The following is a 22,623-nucleotide window of genomic DNA, read 5'->3' as shown; positions in this document are numbered from 1 at the left end:
TTAGTAAGACAACTAAATCCAAGACTATTTTGTCCTGCTCCTACTGCCAATGGGTTTTAGCCTCTAGTTAGTACTTTTTCTTACCGTTCTGGTGACGGCCTGACTTAAGCGCACTCTGGAGGTCATAGGCCAGACCCCGTCCTCTTCTGCTTTATGGCTAGTACTTGGGAGCCTGAGATATCAGGACAGATTTGGGATTTAATCTCTGGCCATCAATTATAGAAACTTAACCTCCTTATCTCAGTATCCTAATAAACAGACCTTTTGAAAATTTTCATGAACAAATTCTTTGCTACTCTTGAACAGAAAAATGTAAACTAAAATGAAAAGTCACTCCAATGTAGAATTGTTCATTTCTATCAGTTTTATTTTGCAACATAATTCCAGTCCCATATGTTCCAAGAAACAGCAAAACAAGCAAAGAATCCCACATACTACCTACAGTAAATAACTTCCCAAGGTCCATTTGTCAATACTCTAGCCCTTCCCCCTCCACATGATGTCTGCAATGCTACTGTAATCATGTATTGTGTTCTTCTCTGTATTTAACAATTACTTTAAAGACGAAAATTCTGTTTCCCCGAATTTTTTTACTTACTCATTTTTTTCTCTGTCTTTTGCATCCTAGCTGGTCCCACGTGTCCTCATATCTCAGCTCAAATAAAACCTACTCAGAGAAGTCTCCCTGAACACCCAACTTAAGTCAATGTTCCCACTGTACCCCCACATTCTATTACATAATAGCACTTATCACAAAGCAAAATTACTTTGTTAATTTATATGTGTCCTCTCTCTCCCTCCTCACCCAACCCACCATTAGAACATAAGTACCAACAGAACAGGGACTGACACATACTGTTTTGTTCATTTTTCCGTGGCCAGCACTGAGAAGCTTACTTGGCATATAATGGGCGCTCCAATAGATGTTAAATGAATTAGGAAGGAAGGAATGAAACTCTCAATTTAAAATGAATATTTATACAAAGTTTTTATATTAGATGAAGCTCATAGACAAATGCAAAATAAACTGCACATGGAAGGGTTAGTTAGGAAGGAATCTGAATAATCTTAGTATGAAATGATATGACCCAGAATATGACGATCATAGAAAATAAACTATAGTTGTTTTCTTTGTTTTTCCCTTGCATGCCAGACCACAGCAGAATTCTCCCTTCCACAGTCAAATATTGGTCTGTTTTGGTCTGATAAACTCTGCTGGCCTCACCCTAATGACTCCTTAAGATCCTACCTCAACACAAAGGTGTGTGAGTACCCAGTGGGTTGGGAGCTAGACTAGATATACTGGAGACATTTGCTGAATGGCCTCAGACCCAGCACTGGCACTGAGTTTGAACCTTATCAATCTAGTGAACACCACTGAACTCATCCCTACCTGGTGACTCACTCAGAAACTACCACATGTGGCTCAAGTACCACTAGAGGCTATTTCAGTGATTGAGCCTAACAGGTGGCTGGCAGGTGGAGGCAAGTAGAGGAAGATCTCGGGTGCCTTAGGACTTTTGATGATCTGCCCCTAGGCCCAATGCTATTAAAAGCTGGCCTTGGTGTGCAGCTTGGCCCTTCCCATGCACACGCAAGCCCAGTAGAGGCAGCCAGAAACTTTGGATTGCTTGTAGCTCCAATAGGTTGCCCAGAGCCAGTCACAGGCAGCATCTTATATTGACCTGCACCCAAGTCTCTCCCTAGAGGCCCCAGAAACAACACACCCAATGGCCAGCTTCAGACAACATCAGAGCAGGATCCAATAAGCTTCATAAGCAGCACATCCAGAGGGAGATCTTAGTAGACACCCAGCCTTGCTGGGGTGAATTTCACTTCATGTGGTCAGCACGTACACACAACTTGCAGACTATGGACAGAGTTAAGCCTCACAGCTAACATGAAGGTCAATCTCACGTACATATGAACCAATGGCAATCAAGACTCAATTACAATAGGAGGGCCCATGTAACCCACACAAGGGAATTCTGTAGCATTCTGGGGCACCCAGCTCAGGTGAACAAACACTGGATGCCACAGGACACTTACTACAAAAGGCTACCCCACCAAGAATGGGAGTCATAGCAGATTTATCTAATTCACAGAAACAAATAGAAAGAGGCAAACTAAATGGGGAGAAAAAGAAACAGTCCCCAAATAACAGCATAGGAACAATCTCTAGAAAAAGAGCTAAATAAAATAAAGGTTAAGAAATTTATCAGATACAGAGTTCAAAGCCATGGCTATAAGAATGTCCAACAACAAGAAAAAGAACAGAGAAATCATAAAAAAAAGTAAGTCAGAAGTGAAGAATACATTGGAAGGAATCAATAGTAGGTTGAATGAAGCAGAGGATCGAATCAGCAGTATGGAAGACAAGGTAGAAAAACCCCCAATCACAGCAGCAAAAATAATAATAATAATCAAAAAAATAAGGACAGTTTAAGAGACCTTTGAGACAACATGAAGCAAAATACCATTAGCATTATAGGGGTACCAAAAGGAAAAAAGAAAGAGCAAGAAATTGAGAGCTTATTTGAATAAATAAAGATCAAAAAATTCCCTAACCTGGTGAAGAAAAAAGACAAGTCCAGAAAGCAGAGAGTCCTAAATAAGACAAACCCAAAGAGGCCCAGATCAAGACACATACATTATAATTAAAATGCCAAAGGTTGGCCCTGGCCGGTTGGCTCGGTGGTAGAGCGTCGGCCTGGCATGCAGAAGTCCCGAGTTCGATTCCTGGCCAGGGCACACAGGAGAAGCGCCCATCTGCTTCTCCACCCCTCCCCTTCTCCTTCCTCTCTGTCTCTCTCTTCCCCTCCCGCAGCCGAGGCTCCATTGGAGCAAAGATGGCCCGGGCGCTGGGGATGGCTCCTTGGCCTCTGCCCCAGGCGCTAGAGTGGCTCTGGTCGCAACAGAGCAACGCCCCGGAGGGGTAGAGCATCGCCCCCTGGTGGGCAGAGCGTCGACCCTGGTGGGCGTGCCGGGTGGATCCCAGTCGGGCGCATGCAGGAGTCTGTCTGACTGTCTCTCCCCGTTTCCAGCTTCAGAAAAATACAAAAAAAAAAATGCCAAAGGTTAAAGACAAAGAGAGAATCTTAAAAACAGTAAGAGAAAGACAATCACCTACAAACAAGCAAGCTCCCATAAAACTGTCAGCTGATTCCTCAACAGAAACATTTCAGGCCAGGTTTGGCATGAAATATTCAAAGTGATGAAATGCAAGAACCTATAACTAAGAGTACTTTACCCAGCAAGGCTATCATTTAAAATTGAAGGAGAGCCTGACCAGGCAGTGGCACAGTGGATAGAGCGTCAGATTGGGATGTGGAAGACCCAGGTTCGAGACCCCAATGTCGCCAGCTTGAGTGCAGGCTCATCTGGTTTGAGCAAAGCTCACCAGCAGTTTGGACCCAAGGTCGCTGGCTTGAGCAAGGGGTTACTTGGTCTGTTGAAGGCCCACGGTCAAGGCACATATGAGAAAGCAATCAATGAACAACTAAGGTGTTGTAACAAAAAACTGATGATTGATGCTTCTCATCTCCGTTCCTGTCTGTCTGTCCCTATCTATCCCTCTCTCTGACTCTCTCTGTCTCTATAAAAAAAATAAAATAAAATAAAATTGAAGGAGAAATCAAGACCTTCCCAGACCAAAAAACAAAAAACACTCCCACACACGATAAAACACTAACAGAGTTTTTTAGTACCAAACCTGTATTACAAGAAATGTCAAAGGGGCTGCTTTAAAAAGAAACAAACAGGGGACATAATTAAGAGAATAAAATGGTAATAAATATGTACCTATCAATAACTGCTTTAAATGTAAATGGATTAAATGCTCCAATCAAAAGACATGGGGTAGCTGAATGGATAATAAAATAAGACCTATGTATATGCTGTCTACAAGAGACCCACCTCAGAATGAAAGATATATCCAAACTTGAAAAAATATATTTCAAGCACATGGAGAAGAAAAAAAGCTGGAATAGCAATACTTACATCTGACAAAATAGACTTTAAAAGAACAACTGTAGTAATAGACAAAGAAGGACACTACATGATAAAGGGAACAATCCAATAGGATTCTATAACCTTTGTAAACATTTATGCACCCAACCTAGAAGCACCTAAATATGTAATACAAATCCTGATGAACAGTAATACAGTCATAGTAAGAGATTTTAATACCCCAATGACATCAATGGATAGAACTTCCAGACAGAAAATCAATAAGGAAACAGTGGCCCTAAATGACTCACTAGACCAGATGGATAATTAATTCATATCTTCAGAGCATTTTGGCCCCAAACAGCAAAATACACATTCCCTTCAAGTGCACATGGGACATTTTCTAAGATAAACCATATGTAGGGATGCAAAACAAGTCTCAATAAATTTAAGAAGACTGAAATTATATCAGGAATGGTCTCCAAACATAATGGTATGAAACTAGAAACCAATCGCAAGGAAAAAACACTAAGTAACACATAAAGACATAGAGGCTAAATAACATGTTACTAAACAATGAGATCAAGGAAGAAATCAAAAGATATCTTAAAACAAATGAAAATGAGAACAAACAACTCCAAATCTTTGGGACTCAGCAAGAGGGAATAGCATTACAGGCCTATCTGAAGAAACAAGAAAAATCTCAAATAACTTAGTTTTACACTTAAAGGAACTAGAAAAAGAACAAAAAAGCCCAAAGTGAGTAAAAGGAAGAAAATAATAAAAATCAGAGCAGAAATAAATAAAAGAGAGTCCAAAAAAAAATACAAAACACACACAAAAGATCATTGGAACCAAGGGCTGGTTAACCAGACTTATCAAGAAAAAAAGAGAGAGGACCCAAATAAATAAAATCAGAAATGAGAAGAGAATTAACTGGTACCAAAGAAATACAAGGACTATAAAAGGATATTACAACTATATGCCAACAAATTAGACAATCTGGAAGAAATAAATTAATTCTTAAAAAATAATCAATCTTCCAAATTAAATAATTCCTAGAAGGACAAATCAGACAATCTAGACAAGCTAATCTTAACTAATGAAATTGAAGCAGTAATAAAAAAAAATTCCCATCCAACAGAAGTACTGGCCATATGGCTTCATCAATGTATTTCACCAAACATTAACAGAAGAACTAACATCCATCCTTCCCAAACTATTCCAAAAAATTTAAGAGGAGGGAAGACTCCCAAGTTTTATCCTAATTTCAAAACCAATTAAAGGCACTACAAAGAAATAAAATTATAGGCCAATGTCCCTGATGAACACTGATGCTAAAATTAAAAATACTTGCAAACTAGATTCAGCAATACACTAAAAATATCATATACCATGGTCAAGTAAGATTTATTCCAGGAATTCAAAGTTGATATAATATCCACAAATCAATAGACGTGATATACCACATAAACAAAATGAATAAAAAACACATGATCATATCAATACATGCAGAGGAAGCATTTGATAAAATCCAGCACCCATTTATGATTAAAACTCTCACCAAAGTGTGAATACAGGGACCGCACCTCAATGTAAAAAAAGCCATATTTTTTATGACAAACCCACAATCAATATCATACTCAACAGGCAAAAATTACAAGTATTTCCCTTAAGATCGAGAACAAGACAGGTGTGTCTACTTTCATCATTATTCAACACAGTACTGGAAGTCCTAGCCACAGCAATCGGACAAAAAAAAAAAAAAAAAGGAGAGATGTCATTATGTGCAGATGACATGTTATTATATACAGAGAACCCTAAAGATTCTACCAAAAACCTACTAGAACTGATAAATGAAGTCAGTAAAGTAGGATACAAAATAAATATCTAGAAATCAGTTTCATTTTTATACACCAATAATGAACTATTAGAAAAGAAAACTAAGAAAACAATCCCATTCACAACTGTATTAAAAAAATGAAATGTGGCATGCTCTCATATGGGTTTTTAAGAAAAACTATATGCATAGGTCACAACAGGCATAAATGATGGCATCACACAGGCCTGAAAGAACATATGTTTTAGTTTTTCTTAGCTTAATTTCTCAGAACAGAAATTCAAAGGTAGAAAACAGACAAAATGATTGACACCTGGCTGAATAATCACATTAGTGAGTAACCCTATTTCACTGAACTACCTGTTTTTCCTAGTCTATCACTTTGAATCATAAATAAGAATGGCAAGAAAAAGCTGATAAACCAGAAGACGTTTCCAGAGAGAAAATCCAGGAACTGCAGAGGTCTACAAATTTGCCATGTATATCCCTGTATTGTGGAAAATATGCAATAAGTACTTTAGAAGTATCTGATGAAAGAGAGGAAAACAAAAAGGTCCAAAGGAACATAATGAAAATTGTTGACCTAATGAGTTAATGACCTACTATGCCCATCACCATTTATTGATGGTACAAAAAGTGTTACAGTCTTACAGAAACAAAACCTCAAAAAATACTTGGAAAAATACTCAGAAGCAATAATAGAAAAGCTATGTTGGCCTACAAAAAAAGTACCATATTTAAAATCATTATTGTTAGCAATATTATGAAAATAAAATTAAAACATTCGAACTGTAGATGTTAAGACTTTAATAATGTTTATAACATATCAAGAAGTAATGGGAAATACCTATATCTAAAGAAAAACCTACAAAAAAATACAGTGCTTCCAAGCTTCCAAGTATTTCCATTTACCTGATCAACAAACATCAATTGGTCTATTTCTCTGTGATAAGGGAATACAAAAAATAAATAAACGAATGAATAAAAATGTGCCCCCCAATAGGGTCTATCGCTTAGTTTCTACCATAGATACCCTGTTTTTTGGCAAATTTTCCCCCATGTATACTTTTCCTAATGTTTCCTAATGAACAAGAGATCTAGAAGCAAAAGAGAAAAGACTCAGTGGGAAGCGAGGGAAAGGAATATGTATATATGATACATGCAGTAAAACCAGAAAATGGGAAACCAGGCACTAACTTTCAAAACTCCTATGACTTTTTGAAATGATCGACTTGTAACTACTGGTGATGACATTACATACTTCATGTTTTTGCTATTTTACCACTGGAGAATTTAGTATAAAAAGCTTAAGAAAGTAACTGGTCAAAATTAAGCTAAGCTGAGCATATCGATCACAGTTCATTCTGCCTAAGACACAGAATTTACACTTAAGAATTGACTGCCAAGCACAAGAAACTGCAAATCATTTTCTCTGAGTGTCACTGCTTCCCTTATGTGGATTCATCACACATTTGGAACTTGGTCACACTCAGAAAGATAGGCTCACAGAGCTTTTTTCCTTAATGGAAGAATTGTTAACAGATAACTTAGTAGCAAACAATGCATCATCTAGTGAGCTTCAAGGAATCATAAATTAAACCACATGAGAAAACGAGTAGAATTTGCAATCACACATCTGGGAAAAGATGAAATAATACAAGATGATGTACAGGGATTCATTCTCAAATACAAGATGATGTACAGGGATTCATTCTTAAATAAGAAATTTGTTAAATAGAAAATTCAGAAAGATGGAGGCTTCCAATGAATCAGTTAGCCTAAAGACATTTGCTTTGCTTATCGGATAACCTGATTCATGCCATCAAGTATCAAGTATCATGGGGAATATCTAACATGAGGATAAAAATAAGATGTTTTAAAACCTCTCACACAAAATAATTGGGAAACTCATTGAATATTGTTGATGCCTATCTTTAAAGATTAGCATGAGGAGCAGATGGCAAATTAGTCATCTCTCACCTGTTCTTCGCCACATCGTTCCAGCCATGCCCCCTTCTTTCAGTTCGCTGTCCATGCTCTTTCTGCTGGGAATGTTTTCCCTGCCAACATATGCCTTGGTGGCTCTCATGGATCTATTAGGAGCCTTCACTGGCCACCACCATCCCACCCAAATCCCACCCAAATTATCTTTCATGAATTCCAAAATATTCCTTTAAATAGCATTTATCACAAAATTTAATTATACATTTGTATATTTACTGGTTATTTTCCTTCAAGAAACTGTAAGCTCCATAAGAGCATGAATCACATCTGTTTTCTTGTCATTTAAGTTTGTGTTCCTTTTAGTACAAAACTCTGAGCAAAGGGTAGTAATAAGCCAAAAAAAAAGACCAAAGAATATAAAGCAGATTATTTCAGAATAGGTTTCTAGAAATGAAGAAAAAAATTAACTTTACTCTTAAGGATATGAAAATTAAAACTTCAATGAGATGATACTTTCACATATCAGACTGGGAAGATCAAAAAGTTGTACAATAAACTGATGTCAAAGATGTATAGAAATAGGTATTTTCACATATTGCTATCAATAGCTATCAAATTTTAGCTTGACCTGTGGTGGCGCAGTGGATCAAGTGTCAACCTGGAATGCTGAAGTCGCTAGTTCAAAACCCTGGGCTTGCCTGGTCAGGGCACATATGGAAGTTGATGCTTCCTGCTCCTCCCCCCTTTTACCTTCTCTCTCTCTTTCCTCTCTAAAATGAATAAAATCTTTTAAAAATTTTAAAAATAACTATCAAATTTTATAATGCATATATACTCATTCAAAAGTCAAAAATATATTAAAGTGTAAAAAGAAAAGTACTGTATACTCTTAAAATAAAGAAAGACCCTATGCATTCATGGAAGACTAGTCGTGAAATTTTATTTATAAATGTATGTCTCAGATGGTTTAATAGTTACTGTAAGTTTTAGTAAACAGATAATATACATTAAATATTTCACTGTATAGTAAATATCTTTTCATCCTGTTTTTTTTCCAAAAAAATAATAAAATATTCAAAATAAATGAGAAAATATATAAGAGGTTAAAAGATAAAATAAATCCACTTTTATTATCTTGCTATAAATTAAACCAACTTATTTTACTTAATACTATACCATATGGACATCTCCCCATGTTAATAAATAGACATATACCATTATGTTTATAACTATATAGTATTTTCTAAAAAAAATTATTTCCAATTGAGATATAACATGCAATATATACATGCTCAGTTTGATGAATTTTGACAAGTGTTTATACCCTGGTAATCCAAGATATAGAATAATTCCATTGACTCAGAATTCCATCATGCCCCTTTCCAATCAATTCCTACCACAACCCCCACAAAAAAGAAAAGATATTCTGATATTGTGATTTCTATTACAACAGATCAATTTAGCTGGAATCACACAATATATACATTACTGCATCAGGCTTCACATGTTTGTTAGATTTATCCATATTACATTGAACTCTTTCTGGTTTAGAGTTATGATGAAGAAGTCTGTCATGAAAATGTTTGTGTAAGTCTTTTGTGAGCATGTTTTTATTTCTCTAGGCACAAACTTCTAGGTCACATGATGTATTTTTAACTTTAGAATACTCTTTGGTGGCTTTTCAGAAAAGTGTTTATCTCATTCTACATTCCCATTAGCAATATATGAGAATGCTGCATATCCTTGCCAAATCTTGGTGTTGTCAGCCTTTTTGATTTTAGTCATTCTAAAGGATCTGTGATAGTATACTGCAGTATCCTAACTTACATCCGCCTGATGACCAGACATTATCAGGCCCCTTCACCCCGCCCTTCCCTGCACTGATGCACCTAGTATACACTTCTTTCAGATGTTTGAGCATGCCCTGCTCTTGCTAGTTGCTGGCCCATAGTCACAATTCTCCTCTCATAACCCAGAATTCCTTCCTTACCCTCTATTACCCCCTGCTTAACTGGCTAATTCTAATCACCTTTCCTGTTTCAACTTGAGTAACACTTGTTCAGGAAGCCTTCCAAGATCTGCTTCTTGCTTCCATTGAAGAAAACACTTTATTGTGATACTGTGTTTAGTTACAAGTCTGCTCTGTTCTGCCCTGAGGGTCCGGACCAGGTTGGTCACTCATCTCCTGTATCCCTGGGGTCTGGCACAGTAAATAGTTGTTGAATAAACAATGGAGTAAATAAGGGAAGGCTTCAGAAAGCAGGTAATATTTCAGCTAAGTCTTAGAAAATGAGTAGGACTGAGATTGTCCAATGTACAGAAGGAAAAAAAAAATAAGCTAAACTCATGAGTAAATTCTTAAGAAACAGGAAAAAGCATGTGCCTGAGGATACCCGTGTGGCTCAGCACAGCTAAAGTAGGCTGCAAGGCAGGGAGTCATCAGAGGCAAGGGTGGATAAGTAAGGAAGAATCAGAGAAGGAAAGCCAGTATGTACCGGGCAAAGGAGACTGGGCTGAACGTTTTGACATTGAAGTATAACTGAAGCATTCTAAAGCCAAGAAGTGGCATGGGCATACTCACATACTAAACACCTAACTCCATTGCTGAAATGGTGGACACCTAGCATACACAGCTGGATACAGAAAGACCAGGTGAAGGAACAAGAGTAATGGGGATGGAGTTGGGGGTCCGTCTGCAGGGGCAGACGGACAAGGCTTGAGAAGTGACTGGATGTGGCCTGAGTGGCAGAGCACACAGTGGTACAGAGTGCTGGTTTTGGGGTGAGACTGCCTGGCTCTGGTCCTCATGCTACACTTCCTAGGTTGGGGTGACCACAGGTGAGTTCCTTAACACCTCCGCTTCAGATTTTTCAACAGTAGATGAAAATAATAAAGAATCTTAACTCATGGGAATGCTATAAAACGGGCTGAATAAATACATATAAGTGCTTAGAAAATGCCGACACCCAGTAAGTGCTCTATTACCATTAAGGAAGAAGAAAGAAATCACAGTTGGAGCTGTAGCTCTGAAAGCAGCCTGAACACCTGGTATTAAAACCAGTGTAGTTAAGCGCTCATGATGAAGAGAAGAACCAGAAGGCGCTACCCCTCAGGCCAGAACGGGAACATTAGGAAGTGAGCAGAAGAGAAAACAGGAAGTGATGAGAAAGGAAAGGTCAACAATGCAGAAAGAGAAGCAGGAGACAAAGCGCTCTGGGTCACAGGTGACAAAAAAAAAAAAAAAAGGAAAGAATTTCCAGGACAATGGAGTGGTTAGTGTCAATGCTGCAAAGAAACTTTCCCAGGGGAATGAGGACGTATCCAATGGATGAGGCAGCTGGGAAGGTCCTCAAGGCTTTTGCCAGATTCCATGATGCAAACAGAAGCTGAAGTGAACAAGAACAGAGCTGCATCATTCGAGATGAACTGGGACTGGAGAGAATGGGAGGGAGCACATGCTTTATAATTGTTGGGCAGATAAAATATATTATGCTCACTTTGTTAAAGATGGCGCTGCTCACGTGGAAGCCGTTGCCCAGGTGATATTAATGTGTGTTGCGGGTGGGCTGAGGGCAGGCAGGATCCTTGTAGCCTGGGGCTTGGTTTTAGGACTAAGCCTTTCCCAACCTTTTTGATGTGGGGTGGTACAATCCCATCATGCCTCAGATAAGTAATTTTGTATTAGAGACTTCCCTATTTTGTATACTGGATTAAAGGTTTTGATTTCTACACTATAAAATGGGGGCAGAACGGGAGCTTGCTCTCTTGGTTCCTGAGATGAGCATTAGAGAGCAGAGAGCAGAGAAAGGCCACGTGGAGGAGGCCAGGAGAAGCAGCCAAGAGGCAGAGGCAGAGTGCTGAAGGAAAAGCCAGTTTGTGCAGAGTTTGTGCAAGGAGAAGGAAGGAGATGGGAAACAGAGGTGAATAAGTCTGGTGAGCTAGAAACCTTTGATTCTAGGAAACTCGGATAAGTCAGTAGCTTTGTGAGCACTGAATGTGAGTGGGTTTTGGAGCCCAGTGTGTGTTTTTACTTGCCCACCGGGTGTAAGCTAGGATTAAAGCTAATGGCCCATCAGTTTTTGGCTCCGTTGTTTCTTTACGGACTGTCCAAATCCAATGCGAACCTGCATGGGCCAGGTGGCTGTGATGGTGGCAGTGTCTACTGGCTTTACAATAATATATAAGTTTCATTCAACTGCTTCAACTATTAGAACTGAAGTTATTTTAGACAGTGGTACACTGCTTTGATAATGCTATGTATCTTTAGGCTCTAAAATCAATCCAAATCTGCAATTTTCCCTGAACATCACAAGACACACTGTGACTTCTCACTGCTCTATAAATTTTACAGCAGCCTTTAGTCAAATACCATAAAATCTGACCTGTATAAAATGTATAATAAATTAGTCTGTATAAGAACTTAAGAGGTACATTTTTCTAGTGAAACTCAAAATGTATTTCAGTAAGTTTGGGCCTGTATTATTTAAGAAGGTAACCTCAAGCATTTCCTTGATTTCGGTAAGTAAACAGAGATAGCTAAGAGAATAGGGTAGAAGGTTCACTTAAACATAAACTTACAAAGAAAGATGGAAGAGGATGGCACAAAGATTAGAGAGAGACTGCATTCTTGGCAAAGCAATGAAATCCAGCACTGTAGTGAAGATAGAATATCGATATGAACTGACGGTACCTTTACTCCCAGTACATATTTGGAGCTTTACTTCATATCTAAAGGTCCACACAGAGAAAAGCTGATCAAGACTGAGGCAAACACACAAACTATTCTAGGTTTTAACAATGCAGTGGGCTTCTCCACTGAACACTGGTCTCAACAGCAGGAGCAGATGCAATACAAAAACTATTTCAATGCCTCCTAGCCCAGAGAGGAAAAATGAGCATGTACCACAATGGGTGCTAGTCAAAGGAAATGCTAAGGCTAATGTTTCAGCTGCTTGACTCTGAATAAGAGCACACATTTTGATGTATTTATAAACATCATGCAGTATTTAACTGCATTTAGGCCAAAAAATATTCAAATAGGAAGCCTAAAAACTAAAAACAATGTTAACATACCAGTCATTTCCAAATTAAAACAAGAGTAGACATAAAATGGTTATTTTACAATAGGCAGTTTCTTTTAAATCCACAGGGTATGTTACAAGCGAGCACTATGACTACAATTGATTAAATTAGTTTGAATCACAAAACAATGTAAAGGCTAGATATTTGCACAGATCTCCCTTTAGATAACTGTATTTTCATTTTCAAAAGCATATAGAGCTGGCTACTGCTGCCACAGAGGGAAGAATCAAACAAGTCACTGCTAGAATAGATTATGGGATCATTTGAGTTATGTTTCTGTTAAGTTCCCACAATCAATTGGTATTCTTCAGGGATGATAAAAGCTCACATAGAACTCTGCAGGAATTAACAGGTTCTGCTCTGCAATAGCTACCTCGCAAATTTAGGTACAGACATTTAATCCATAGACTCATCTTCAAAAGGAAAAACAGCCACTGCATAAGCATTACACTAATGGCCAAAAATTTTTTTATCAGTAATGTCACTTAGTAAAGCTCAGAATCTTAAATAATGGAAGCAAATCTATGTCGCTATTAAGTTTTTCCCCAAAACATATATACATTTAGGCAAGAAACACTAAGAATGTTTAAGTAAGTAGGAAACAATGCTACTGCCTGGTTCTATAGATAAATATAATAAATGAATAAAGGGAATGATTATAGCTAGAAGGGTGGGAACTTTAGCAAAGCTTGACCAGAAACAAAAATCATTAGCCCTAATGTGACTATAAAACAATTTTTTCTTCAAGCAAAATGATATCATAAAGGATCAGGCCTATATTTCAGAATATTTCCATTGCCAAAAATAAAAGCTCTCAAAAAGAGTCTGAATAAAACAATAGATTAAGCATTAGATTCTAATTTGCATTCCCATCCTCAACTTCTTAATCCCTTCTACCCTTAATATTGAGTTAAATCACATAAAATTGTCATTTTTGTACATCAAAAGCAGTCAGATAGCAGCAATTTCATATGGTCCAGTATAAGTAAAATGGCTAACAGAACAGAAAAAAAAGAGAAAAACCTTTGTCCAGGTAGAATCAAGAGAAGGGCCATCCTTATGCCATAAAATCGGCACTTGTGAGATACAATGCAAGTGAAACTAAAAGAATTCAACAAGTACTGACCTACAACCCTCCTGAACAAAAAATCAGCCTGAAGTCTCAAGTAGTGGAGTCTGAGAGATTCTGGAAACAGCCTCTTATCTGGAGGGCCCCGGGCTGAAGCAAAGCTGAATCCTGGGACAGACTCTAAACACAGTCCCTATCCTTCATCCTCAGGGTATTTCTTGAGTCCCATCTTACAGGATGAGTCTCTCTACCCACAGGCCCTGACTGCTGCAGAGGGTGGCTCCCTGCTGCGGCCCCCCTGGGAAAGAGCCAGGCAAGGCCTCCCCTTACCAAGAGCAGCAAGCAGCGAGCCCAGTTTCCTTCCGAGGTGGCTGGACTCTTTCCTACAATCAGTGAGGCAGCACCTGCGTAACAGCCAAGCTCCCACCTGGCTCACGGGCCACACAAAAGGAAGCTAGATGCAGAAAGCCAGCCACGGTGCGTCACCCAACAAACAGCAGCCGCCTATGGATCTCCCAGTCTTCCCGCAGCCCAGCTCTCCACTGTCCCTTGGCCAGTTTGATTCATAACCTTGGCGTCTTTCCTGGCGGCTGGGTCCCTAATGCTCATCTTCCAGAACCCAGCTCTCCAATAGAGGACCTGGAGAATAATCTATCAGGTAGGTTTCTTGTTTGCAAGTGACACTAGCTGATGCTGGAAGGGAAATGCACTGAGAAACTGTCCTGGACAAAGAGGACAAGGACAGGTTTAGTGAAGGGCTGGAAGAAAACAAGAGGCCAAGTGCCGCTGGGACCACAGGGATCATGTCACAGGACAGGAAGAGTCTTGCAAATGCACTGGTGCTGTGAGGGACGACCTTCAACCTTCCCTCCATGCCTGTTTCCCTTCTTTCCATCTGTCTACCTTTGTTTCACTCTCTAAAGATTCCAAACCCTGGAAAAATAATATATTGATTATCTGAGCTCAGGTCATAGCCAGCCTATCTGACTTAGGCAAGGGAAGATGGAGGATCTGAGTTCTGTGAGAGACTGTTTCCCAAAAGGAAATCTGATGAAATGGATATGGCCAGCCAGTACTAACTGATATCCATGGCAAGGAAGCAAAGGGAAGCATGGTTAGAAAAAGAAGGGATTTCAGGAGAGTTACACTCTCTGTTTTGGAACAAATTCCAAGTGAGAATACATCTGTTATTGTTCAAGTATGAATAAAAAGAGGGAATATAAATTTTATAGGTAAATTTTGTTGTTAAAAGATGAAGGCTCTAAAGGATGAATTCAGAACTAGGAGAAAAACTCAAAGTAGCAAATAAAGGTTGTTAATGTTTATTAACAACTTAAAATATTCCAGATATTGTGCTAGGCACACTATTTGTAGTCATTTAATCTTTATAAAAAAATAAATAGGTTCCAATATTAGTTCCACTTGAAAAATTAAGAGAATAAGACACAGAGAGGTTAACTTCCCAAAGTCACACAGTAGACAGGAGTTTGTCAGGATCTGAACCCATGCAGCCTGGCTTCTAGTAGCCATTTGAACTACCACTCTAGACTGTCCTCAAATGAAGAAGGGCAGCACAGATCAGACAAATCCAAACAAAAGGAATAAACAGTATATAGTACATACTCTCTAGACATAAGACATGAACACTAGTTTTTAAATCTAAAGTATAATGTAAAAAATTGCACTTGGCAAATAAAAACCATTCTCTTTACATACTCAAATCAAGAAAAAAAGCAATAAATACAGTTATATAACATTTAAGAAAAATATACAATAAAAAATAACAAAAATGTAAAAGCTAGTAGAGCAGTGCTAAAAGGCAAACACATAAACAGAGATATATTCCTTACTAAACTAAATGAACTGGCCCATTTAGCATTAGTAAATTTCTTCTAGCAGGTAGAAGGAATCAGTAAAAGATGAAAGCAGAAAAGTTAAAAGGAGAAATCAGTAACAAAAACAGTTCTTTGAGAATGAGAGGGGGCACAAAAAAACAACCAAAAAAAGTAAAAGCTTTACCGATTTGATCAAGATGGAAAAAAAAAATTTCAGCTTTCCAAAAGTAATTAAGAAAAAACAAAACTACAAATGTGATACAATTTTACAAAGTAATCAACTGGAATAAAATTTCTATAAAATTCTAATTTAAGAAATTATATGTACTCAAGGAATAATGTAAGACCTAGACAGAAAAAAAATGTTTCTTTTTATTTTGAAATTCAAAGAATTATCTATAAAATAAACACCAATTCCATGGGGTTTATGGAACAGTTCTTTCTTAATATAGAAGGTTGCAAAGTAGTAGGTAACTCAATTTAAACCAAGGATTCTGTGACTCTGTGCGGGGCAGAGGGAGGTGAAGGGAGGAAGGGAGAGAGGGAGAAAGGGAGAGAGGGAGAGAGGGAAAAAGGGAGGGAGAGAGAGAAATCAGAGAGAATCTAAATTAGCTGCTAACATTTCAATTTAAAAAGATACTTTACATAACATTTTGGGATTCTAGCTTGAATAAATGGAGGAACATCCTGACAACTCTGGTCCCCTTAGCCACTGTGGCTGGAGTGGAGGAGTGGCCAGCCCTTTGGGTGGGGCAGCTACTCTTACTGCATCCCAATACCCACACAGCATAGCCTTCAGTGATGGCACCTTCCCGACCAATCTTAAAAGCATTTTAAGCGTGCTATCAGGGAGCAAAAGAGCTCCAATAGCCTGACCAGGAGGTGGTGCAGTGGACAGAGCGTCAGACTGAGATGTAGAGGACCCAGGTTCGAGACCCCGAGGTCGCCAGCTTGAGCGAGGGCTCATCTGGTTTGAGCAAAGCTCACCAGCTTGGACTCAAGGTCGCTTGCTCGAGCAAGGTATTACTTGGTCTGCTGAAGGCCCACGGTCAAGGCACATATGAGAAAGCAATCAATGAACAACTAAGGTGTCACAACAAAAAACTGATGATTGAGGCTTCTCATCTCTTTCGTTCCTGTCTGTCTGTCCCTATCTATCCCTCTCTCTGACTCTCTGTCTCTCTAAAAAAAAAAAAAGAAAAAAAAAAAGAGCTCCAATGGCTAATGATGGATAAATAGTTCTTCCCAAATTACCTTTAAAGGTTTATGTTAATTCCCATCAAAATCCTCTTTTTAATAGGGTAGGAAGAATTAAACATGTTAATTCTAAAGCTCATTGGTAAAATCAAGTGGTCACTCTTTAAAATAATTTTTCAATAAAGAAAGACAATAAGAGATTTCAACTATCAGTTAATAAAACATCATAAAGTTGCAAGAATTACAGTCAAATAGAAAAGTCCATAAAAGAGGTCAGAAAAATCCAGAAATCAATGCATATTTAACTGCACTACTTAAATCTTCCAGAAGCAGCACAATATGAAAGTGAACAGCCTGTACGGGCCTGACAGGCTGGACCAAACAACATACCAGTGAAGCACCTCCAGCTGGGTGATGCTGAAACACCAGTGAGTGCTCCTATCTCTAAAATGTGGGCGGTCATTGTACCCACTTCACAGGGTTCTTATGAGGATCATCGGTTACCATTTGTAAAGCACTTAGAACACAGCATTTAGTAAGTGCTGTATATATGATACTAAGTAAGTTAAAGAAAGCAATACATGCTAAAATAATCCTTAATATCCAGGAAGCAGAGAGGAGGAAGATACAGTGAACAGAAACTCCCATCACAGCACATTAAAAATATTAATTTCAGAACTTTAAAAAGTGAATGGTAAAAAATTAAACTAGGGAAAGAGGACTATTCATCTGATCTCCAGATTAGGAAATACATTTTAAAATATGACAGGCAAAATATCAAGAAAACAGATTAATCACTTTGACTACATAAAAACATTAAAAGTCTGTATATCAAGCAGTAAGAATTAAGAAAAGAAACATTTGAGGATAAATAAGGGCTGATCTGTGTGTGTATGAAGATCATTACAAATCAGTAAGAAAAATTACATGATCAAGCAATTTATAAAATGCTTTGTTTATATATGAAAAATATGCAATATTATTACTCATCACAAATGCAATTTAAAATTATGTTTTTCTACCATCAAATTGGTCAAGGTTCTAGAGAAAAAAATATATATTACTGATGAACAGGCAGAGAAATTGGTATATTCCTATATAGAAGATTGAAGAAGCAAGAACACACTGAAAAAACCTTCCCCGGAGTCCCCTTGATTATATGTTTCAAAAACTATTTAAAATATCAAGTCTAGAAATGAAGTGGTTACCAGGGAGAAAGGGATGTGGGGGGAGTGAGAAGGAGAGAAGGGTGTAAAGAGGGACAAATATAAGGTGATAGAAAATGATCTGACTTTGCTTGATGGATATACAACATAGTCAACAATTCAAATGCTATAAAAACATTTACCTGAAACCTATGTACTCTTATTGATCAATGTTCACCCTGTTAAAGTTAATTTTCAAAATAAAATTAAAAAATATATATAACAAGTCCCTTTAACCTACTACTTGCATTTCTAAAACCAAGTTGGAAACTAAGGATTTCAATGATAAGTTTCAAGTCAATTTTTCAGAGATGAACCAGAATCAAGGAAACAAAGATGTGAAAAAATACTTTAAGTTTCAGATGTAAAACAAAGAATTTCACCTTCTACAACTTCAACACTTGTTTACTGGACAATTGTTTAATATTACCAAACTCCAAAAAAAAGTTTAAAAACAAACCTTTTAACAGCATCCTTCTTTTGAGTATCTATGTTATCCCACCACTTTGAAAGGTAAGAGATCTCAGACCATATAAATTTCCTCCGCGGGTCTTCTTTCAGCTTGACAACCATATTATTAAAAATATACTGAGTCTTTTCTCTAAAGTAGTCATCGAAAGTCTTCAACCAACCTAAATCAAGACAAAAATATACCACAAAGGTCTGGTTCATATGTCTGATTTCAACTCAGTCATACTCCACTGTATAACCTTTGGATATCCATGGATATACCAGTCATACAGACAGACATATACAATAATTTAACAAATGTTTTTAACTAGTGAAATTACATTTGAATGAACATGAGATTCAAAAAGTCACTAAAAAGTAAATTATAAAAATAATACTGCACATATTCAGATACAAATTAGAAAAACAACCTAAAACCAAAAAGCATTTATCTATACTTAACAATTATAGTATCTAATTATTTATAATTTATCTCTAGTTTAAGGAATTTTCTTATTTTAAAAATCTAAACAGTGTGAACAAGTTGGCATTACTGTTCTCATAATATAGGATGAAATTTCATCCTCTCATAGCACATTTAAAATTCCCCACTCATGGAGTAAGTCAAACTGAGAAAAAGAAAACCAGAGGTACAAACTGTATCTAAAAGGCCGCAGCGGGCCCTGGCCGGTTGGCTCAGCGGTAGAGCATCAGCCTGGCGTGAGGGGGACCCGGGTTCGATTCCCGGCCAGGGCACATAGGAGAAGCACCCATTTGCTTCTCCACCCCCACTCCTCCTTCCTCTCTGTCTCTCTCTTCCCCTCCCGCAGCCGGGGCTCCACTGGAGCAAAGATGGCCCGGGCGCTGGGGATGGCTCCTTGGCCTCTGCCCCAGGCGCTAGAGTGGCTCTGGTCGTGGCAAAGCGACGCCCCGGAGGGGCAGAGCATCGCCCCCTGGTGGGCAGAGCATCGCCCCTGGTGGGCGTGCCGGGTGGATCCCGGTCAGGCGCATGCGGGAGTCTGTCTGTCTCTCCCCGTTTCCAGCTTCAGAAAAATACCAAAAAAAATAAAAATAAATAAATAAATAAAAGGCCGCAGCAGAGCAATAAGGTAATTACAACACTATTATGAAGACCAAGTAGTATTCTGCCAAAAATAGGTATTAGTTTCCAAAGGTTGTTCATTATGCCATTTTTTGCTTGCACAAATTGATACTAATTGAACAATATGCACACATCTATGTAAAGTTTTCTCAAAAGGAAATTGTAGATGTTGATAACTTAGTTCTCCTGACTTTTCCTGCTACTTCTCAAATATCCAGGAAATGTTATCTGAAGACATCCACAATTTGAGTATAAAGAAACATTACTGACAAGACTCATAGGTTCCAACATAGCCCCATCCGGCAGAGTACTAAAGCAATATACTGACTAAAAAGCATACAGGGCTACCAAGTCCACCTACAAGCAATGTAGACCCTCTGGAAAACAACCTCTTATCTAGGATATCCTACAGGGAGGTATATGTCTTTATGTCCAGGCTGAACTATTGCTTTATTGTTTCCAAGCCTCAAACATGCGGCAAACTAAAATATAAGGGCTCTATTTATTTTGTCTCTGAAATTACCTTAATAGTCAATGTATACTATATTTTTTGGAAAAAAATAAAATAAAAACCGGTTATGATAGAGAAGACAATACAACTGATTTGACAATGCAAATATGAGCTTTCGAAAAGGGTATTGCCAACATGACTATATTTCTCTCATTTGCTTTAACTGAAATCTATTTATTCATTCTATAGTTATTTACTGAGCACCTACGAAGTGACAGGTATGAAACTAGGAGCCAAGTAGGAATGCAGTATAAATTATTCTTTATAGGACTTTCTTGATCGATGGCATTTTTAAGGTGCTTTTCACCAAATATCACTACCTGGATAATTCAACTTTTCCATGTTTAAATTAAAAGCCTGTACCTGTTAAAATTAAAAATAGAACTGCCTTTTGACCCAGCTATACCACTTTTAGGAATATATCCTAAAAATATCAAACCACTGATTCAAAAAAAGACATGCACCCCTATGTTCATTGCAGCATTGTTTACAACAGCTAAGATCTGGAAACAGCCCAAGTGTCTGTCAGTGGACGACTGGATTAAAAAGCTGTGGTACATATACACAATGGAATACTACACGGCTGTGAAAAAGGAAATCTTACCTTTTGTGACAGCATGGATGGACCTGCAGATTATTATGCTAAGTGAAATAAGCCAGGCAGAGAAAGAAAAATGTCATATGATCTCACATATATGTGGAATCTAATGAACAAAGTGAATTGAGGAACGGAATAGAGGCAGAGGCAGGGTCACAGGGACCAGAGGGACAGCAGTCAAAAGGAAGCAGGATGAGAAAATGAGATCAGAGAAGGTGAAGATATTAGTGAAAATATATATACATAACACAGAGATATAGATAACAGGACAGCAAATCCTAGAGCCATGATGGTGAACCTTTTTATAAAAACTGCCCACTTTTGCAGTGCTGGTCAACCTGGTCCCTCCCGCCCACTAGTGGGCGTTCCAGCTTTCATGGTGGGCGGTAGCAGAGCAACCAAATGGTGCTGGGATTGGCCCACCATGAAAGCTGGACTGCCCACTAGTGGGTGGGAGGGACCAGGTTGACCAGCACTGCAAAAGTGGGCAGTTTTTATAAAAAGGTTCACCATCACAGTCCTAGAGGGAAGGGAGGAGTTAGGGGTAGAGGGGTAAAGGGGGTATAAAAAGGGACAGAGGGGTGGGGGTGAGGGAGTTATATTCAGTGGGACACTTGAATCCATATTATCAATAAATTAAAATTTAATAAAAATTTAAAACGAACAAAAAAACAACCTCATATATCTCAGACCTGAGCCTGGTATATAACACAGCACTTGATAAATACTAGCTGCTATTCTTAGTAATAGGATAGTTATCATTATAAGTCTTTAGTCACTTCCCCATCTCCACAATCAAAGTAAAAAGAAATAACAATTTTAATAAGTGTTTTACATCTTAAAGTTATTGGTTGCTCAAAATTATGATTTGCATAGAATTCATTCTATGCCCTTGTTATGGGCTGAATTGTGTTGTTTCCAAGTCCTATGCTGAAGCCCCAACTCCTACTACCTCAGAATGTGACTATATTTGGATACAGAGTCTTTAAAGAGGTAATTAAGGTAAAATGAAATCATGTGAGGCCCTGGCCGGTTGGCTCAGCAGTAGAGCACTGGCCCAGCATGTGGAAGTCCTGGGTTCGATTCCTGGCCAAGGGACACAGGAGAAGCACCCATCTGCTTCTCCACTCTTCCCCCCCCCTTTTCTCTCTCTTCCCCTCCTGCAGCCAAGGTTCCATTCAAGCAAAGTTGGTCCAGGCATTGAGGTTGGCTCCATGGCTTCCGTCTCAGGTGCTAGAATGGCTCAGATTGCAGCGGAGTAATGCCCCAGAGGGGCCGAGCATCGTCCCCTGGTGGGCAGGCCGGGTGGATCTCGGTTGGGCGCATGCAGGAGTCTGTCTTCCTGCCTCGCCCACCTCTGTCTGCCTGCCTCGCCCACCGCCCCTCTTCTCACTTCATTAAAATACAAAAAAGAAAAAACTGAAATCATGTGAGTGGACCCCCTAATCCTACAGGACTTTATTAAGAGAAGGCAACAGGACACACACAGAGGAAAGACCTATGAAGACACTGGGGGAAGGCGGCCACCTACAAGCCAACACAAGAGGCCCTCAGAAGAAACTAACACTGCCAACACGTTGATTTTGGACTTCTAGCCTCCAGAAATGTTAAGAAATAAATTTCAGTTGTATAAGCCTTCTAGTCTGTGTAGTACTTTCTTAATGGCAGCCCTAGAAAACTAATACAGTACTAGAAAAAAACTTGTGTTATCATCATCCAAAAAATAAAAACTGTAATGTGGGGAGAACTTATTTTAACAAATGCCACTGTAATATTTAAAATTTATCTTATTTTAAATATGCATCTATATTCATATTGTAAGATTGAGCCAAAAGCAAATGT

The 22,623-nt window shown here is 38.4% G+C and overlaps 1 protein-coding gene across 1 annotated transcript in view; it reads right to left on the bottom strand.

Annotated features, from left to right (window-relative positions):
• Positions 1 to 22,623, bottom strand: part of MAN2A1 (mannosidase alpha class 2A member 1) — a 190,852-nt gene that overhangs the window by 128,757 nt on the left and 39,472 nt on the right. The window contains exon 4 of the mRNA XM_066273982.1: positions 18,581 to 18,752. Coding sequence (XP_066130079.1) covers positions 18,581 to 18,752 — 172 coding nt within the window. The remainder of the gene's footprint in view (positions 1 to 18,580; positions 18,753 to 22,623) is intronic.

This window comes from Saccopteryx bilineata, chromosome 4 (assembly GCF_036850765.1).
Source record: "Saccopteryx bilineata isolate mSacBil1 chromosome 4, mSacBil1_pri_phased_curated, whole genome shotgun sequence".
NCBI lineage: Eukaryota > Metazoa > Chordata > Mammalia > Chiroptera > Emballonuridae > Saccopteryx > Saccopteryx bilineata.
Note: the sequence above shows the minus strand (reverse complement) of the source record. Positions and strands in the feature narration are given on the sequence as shown.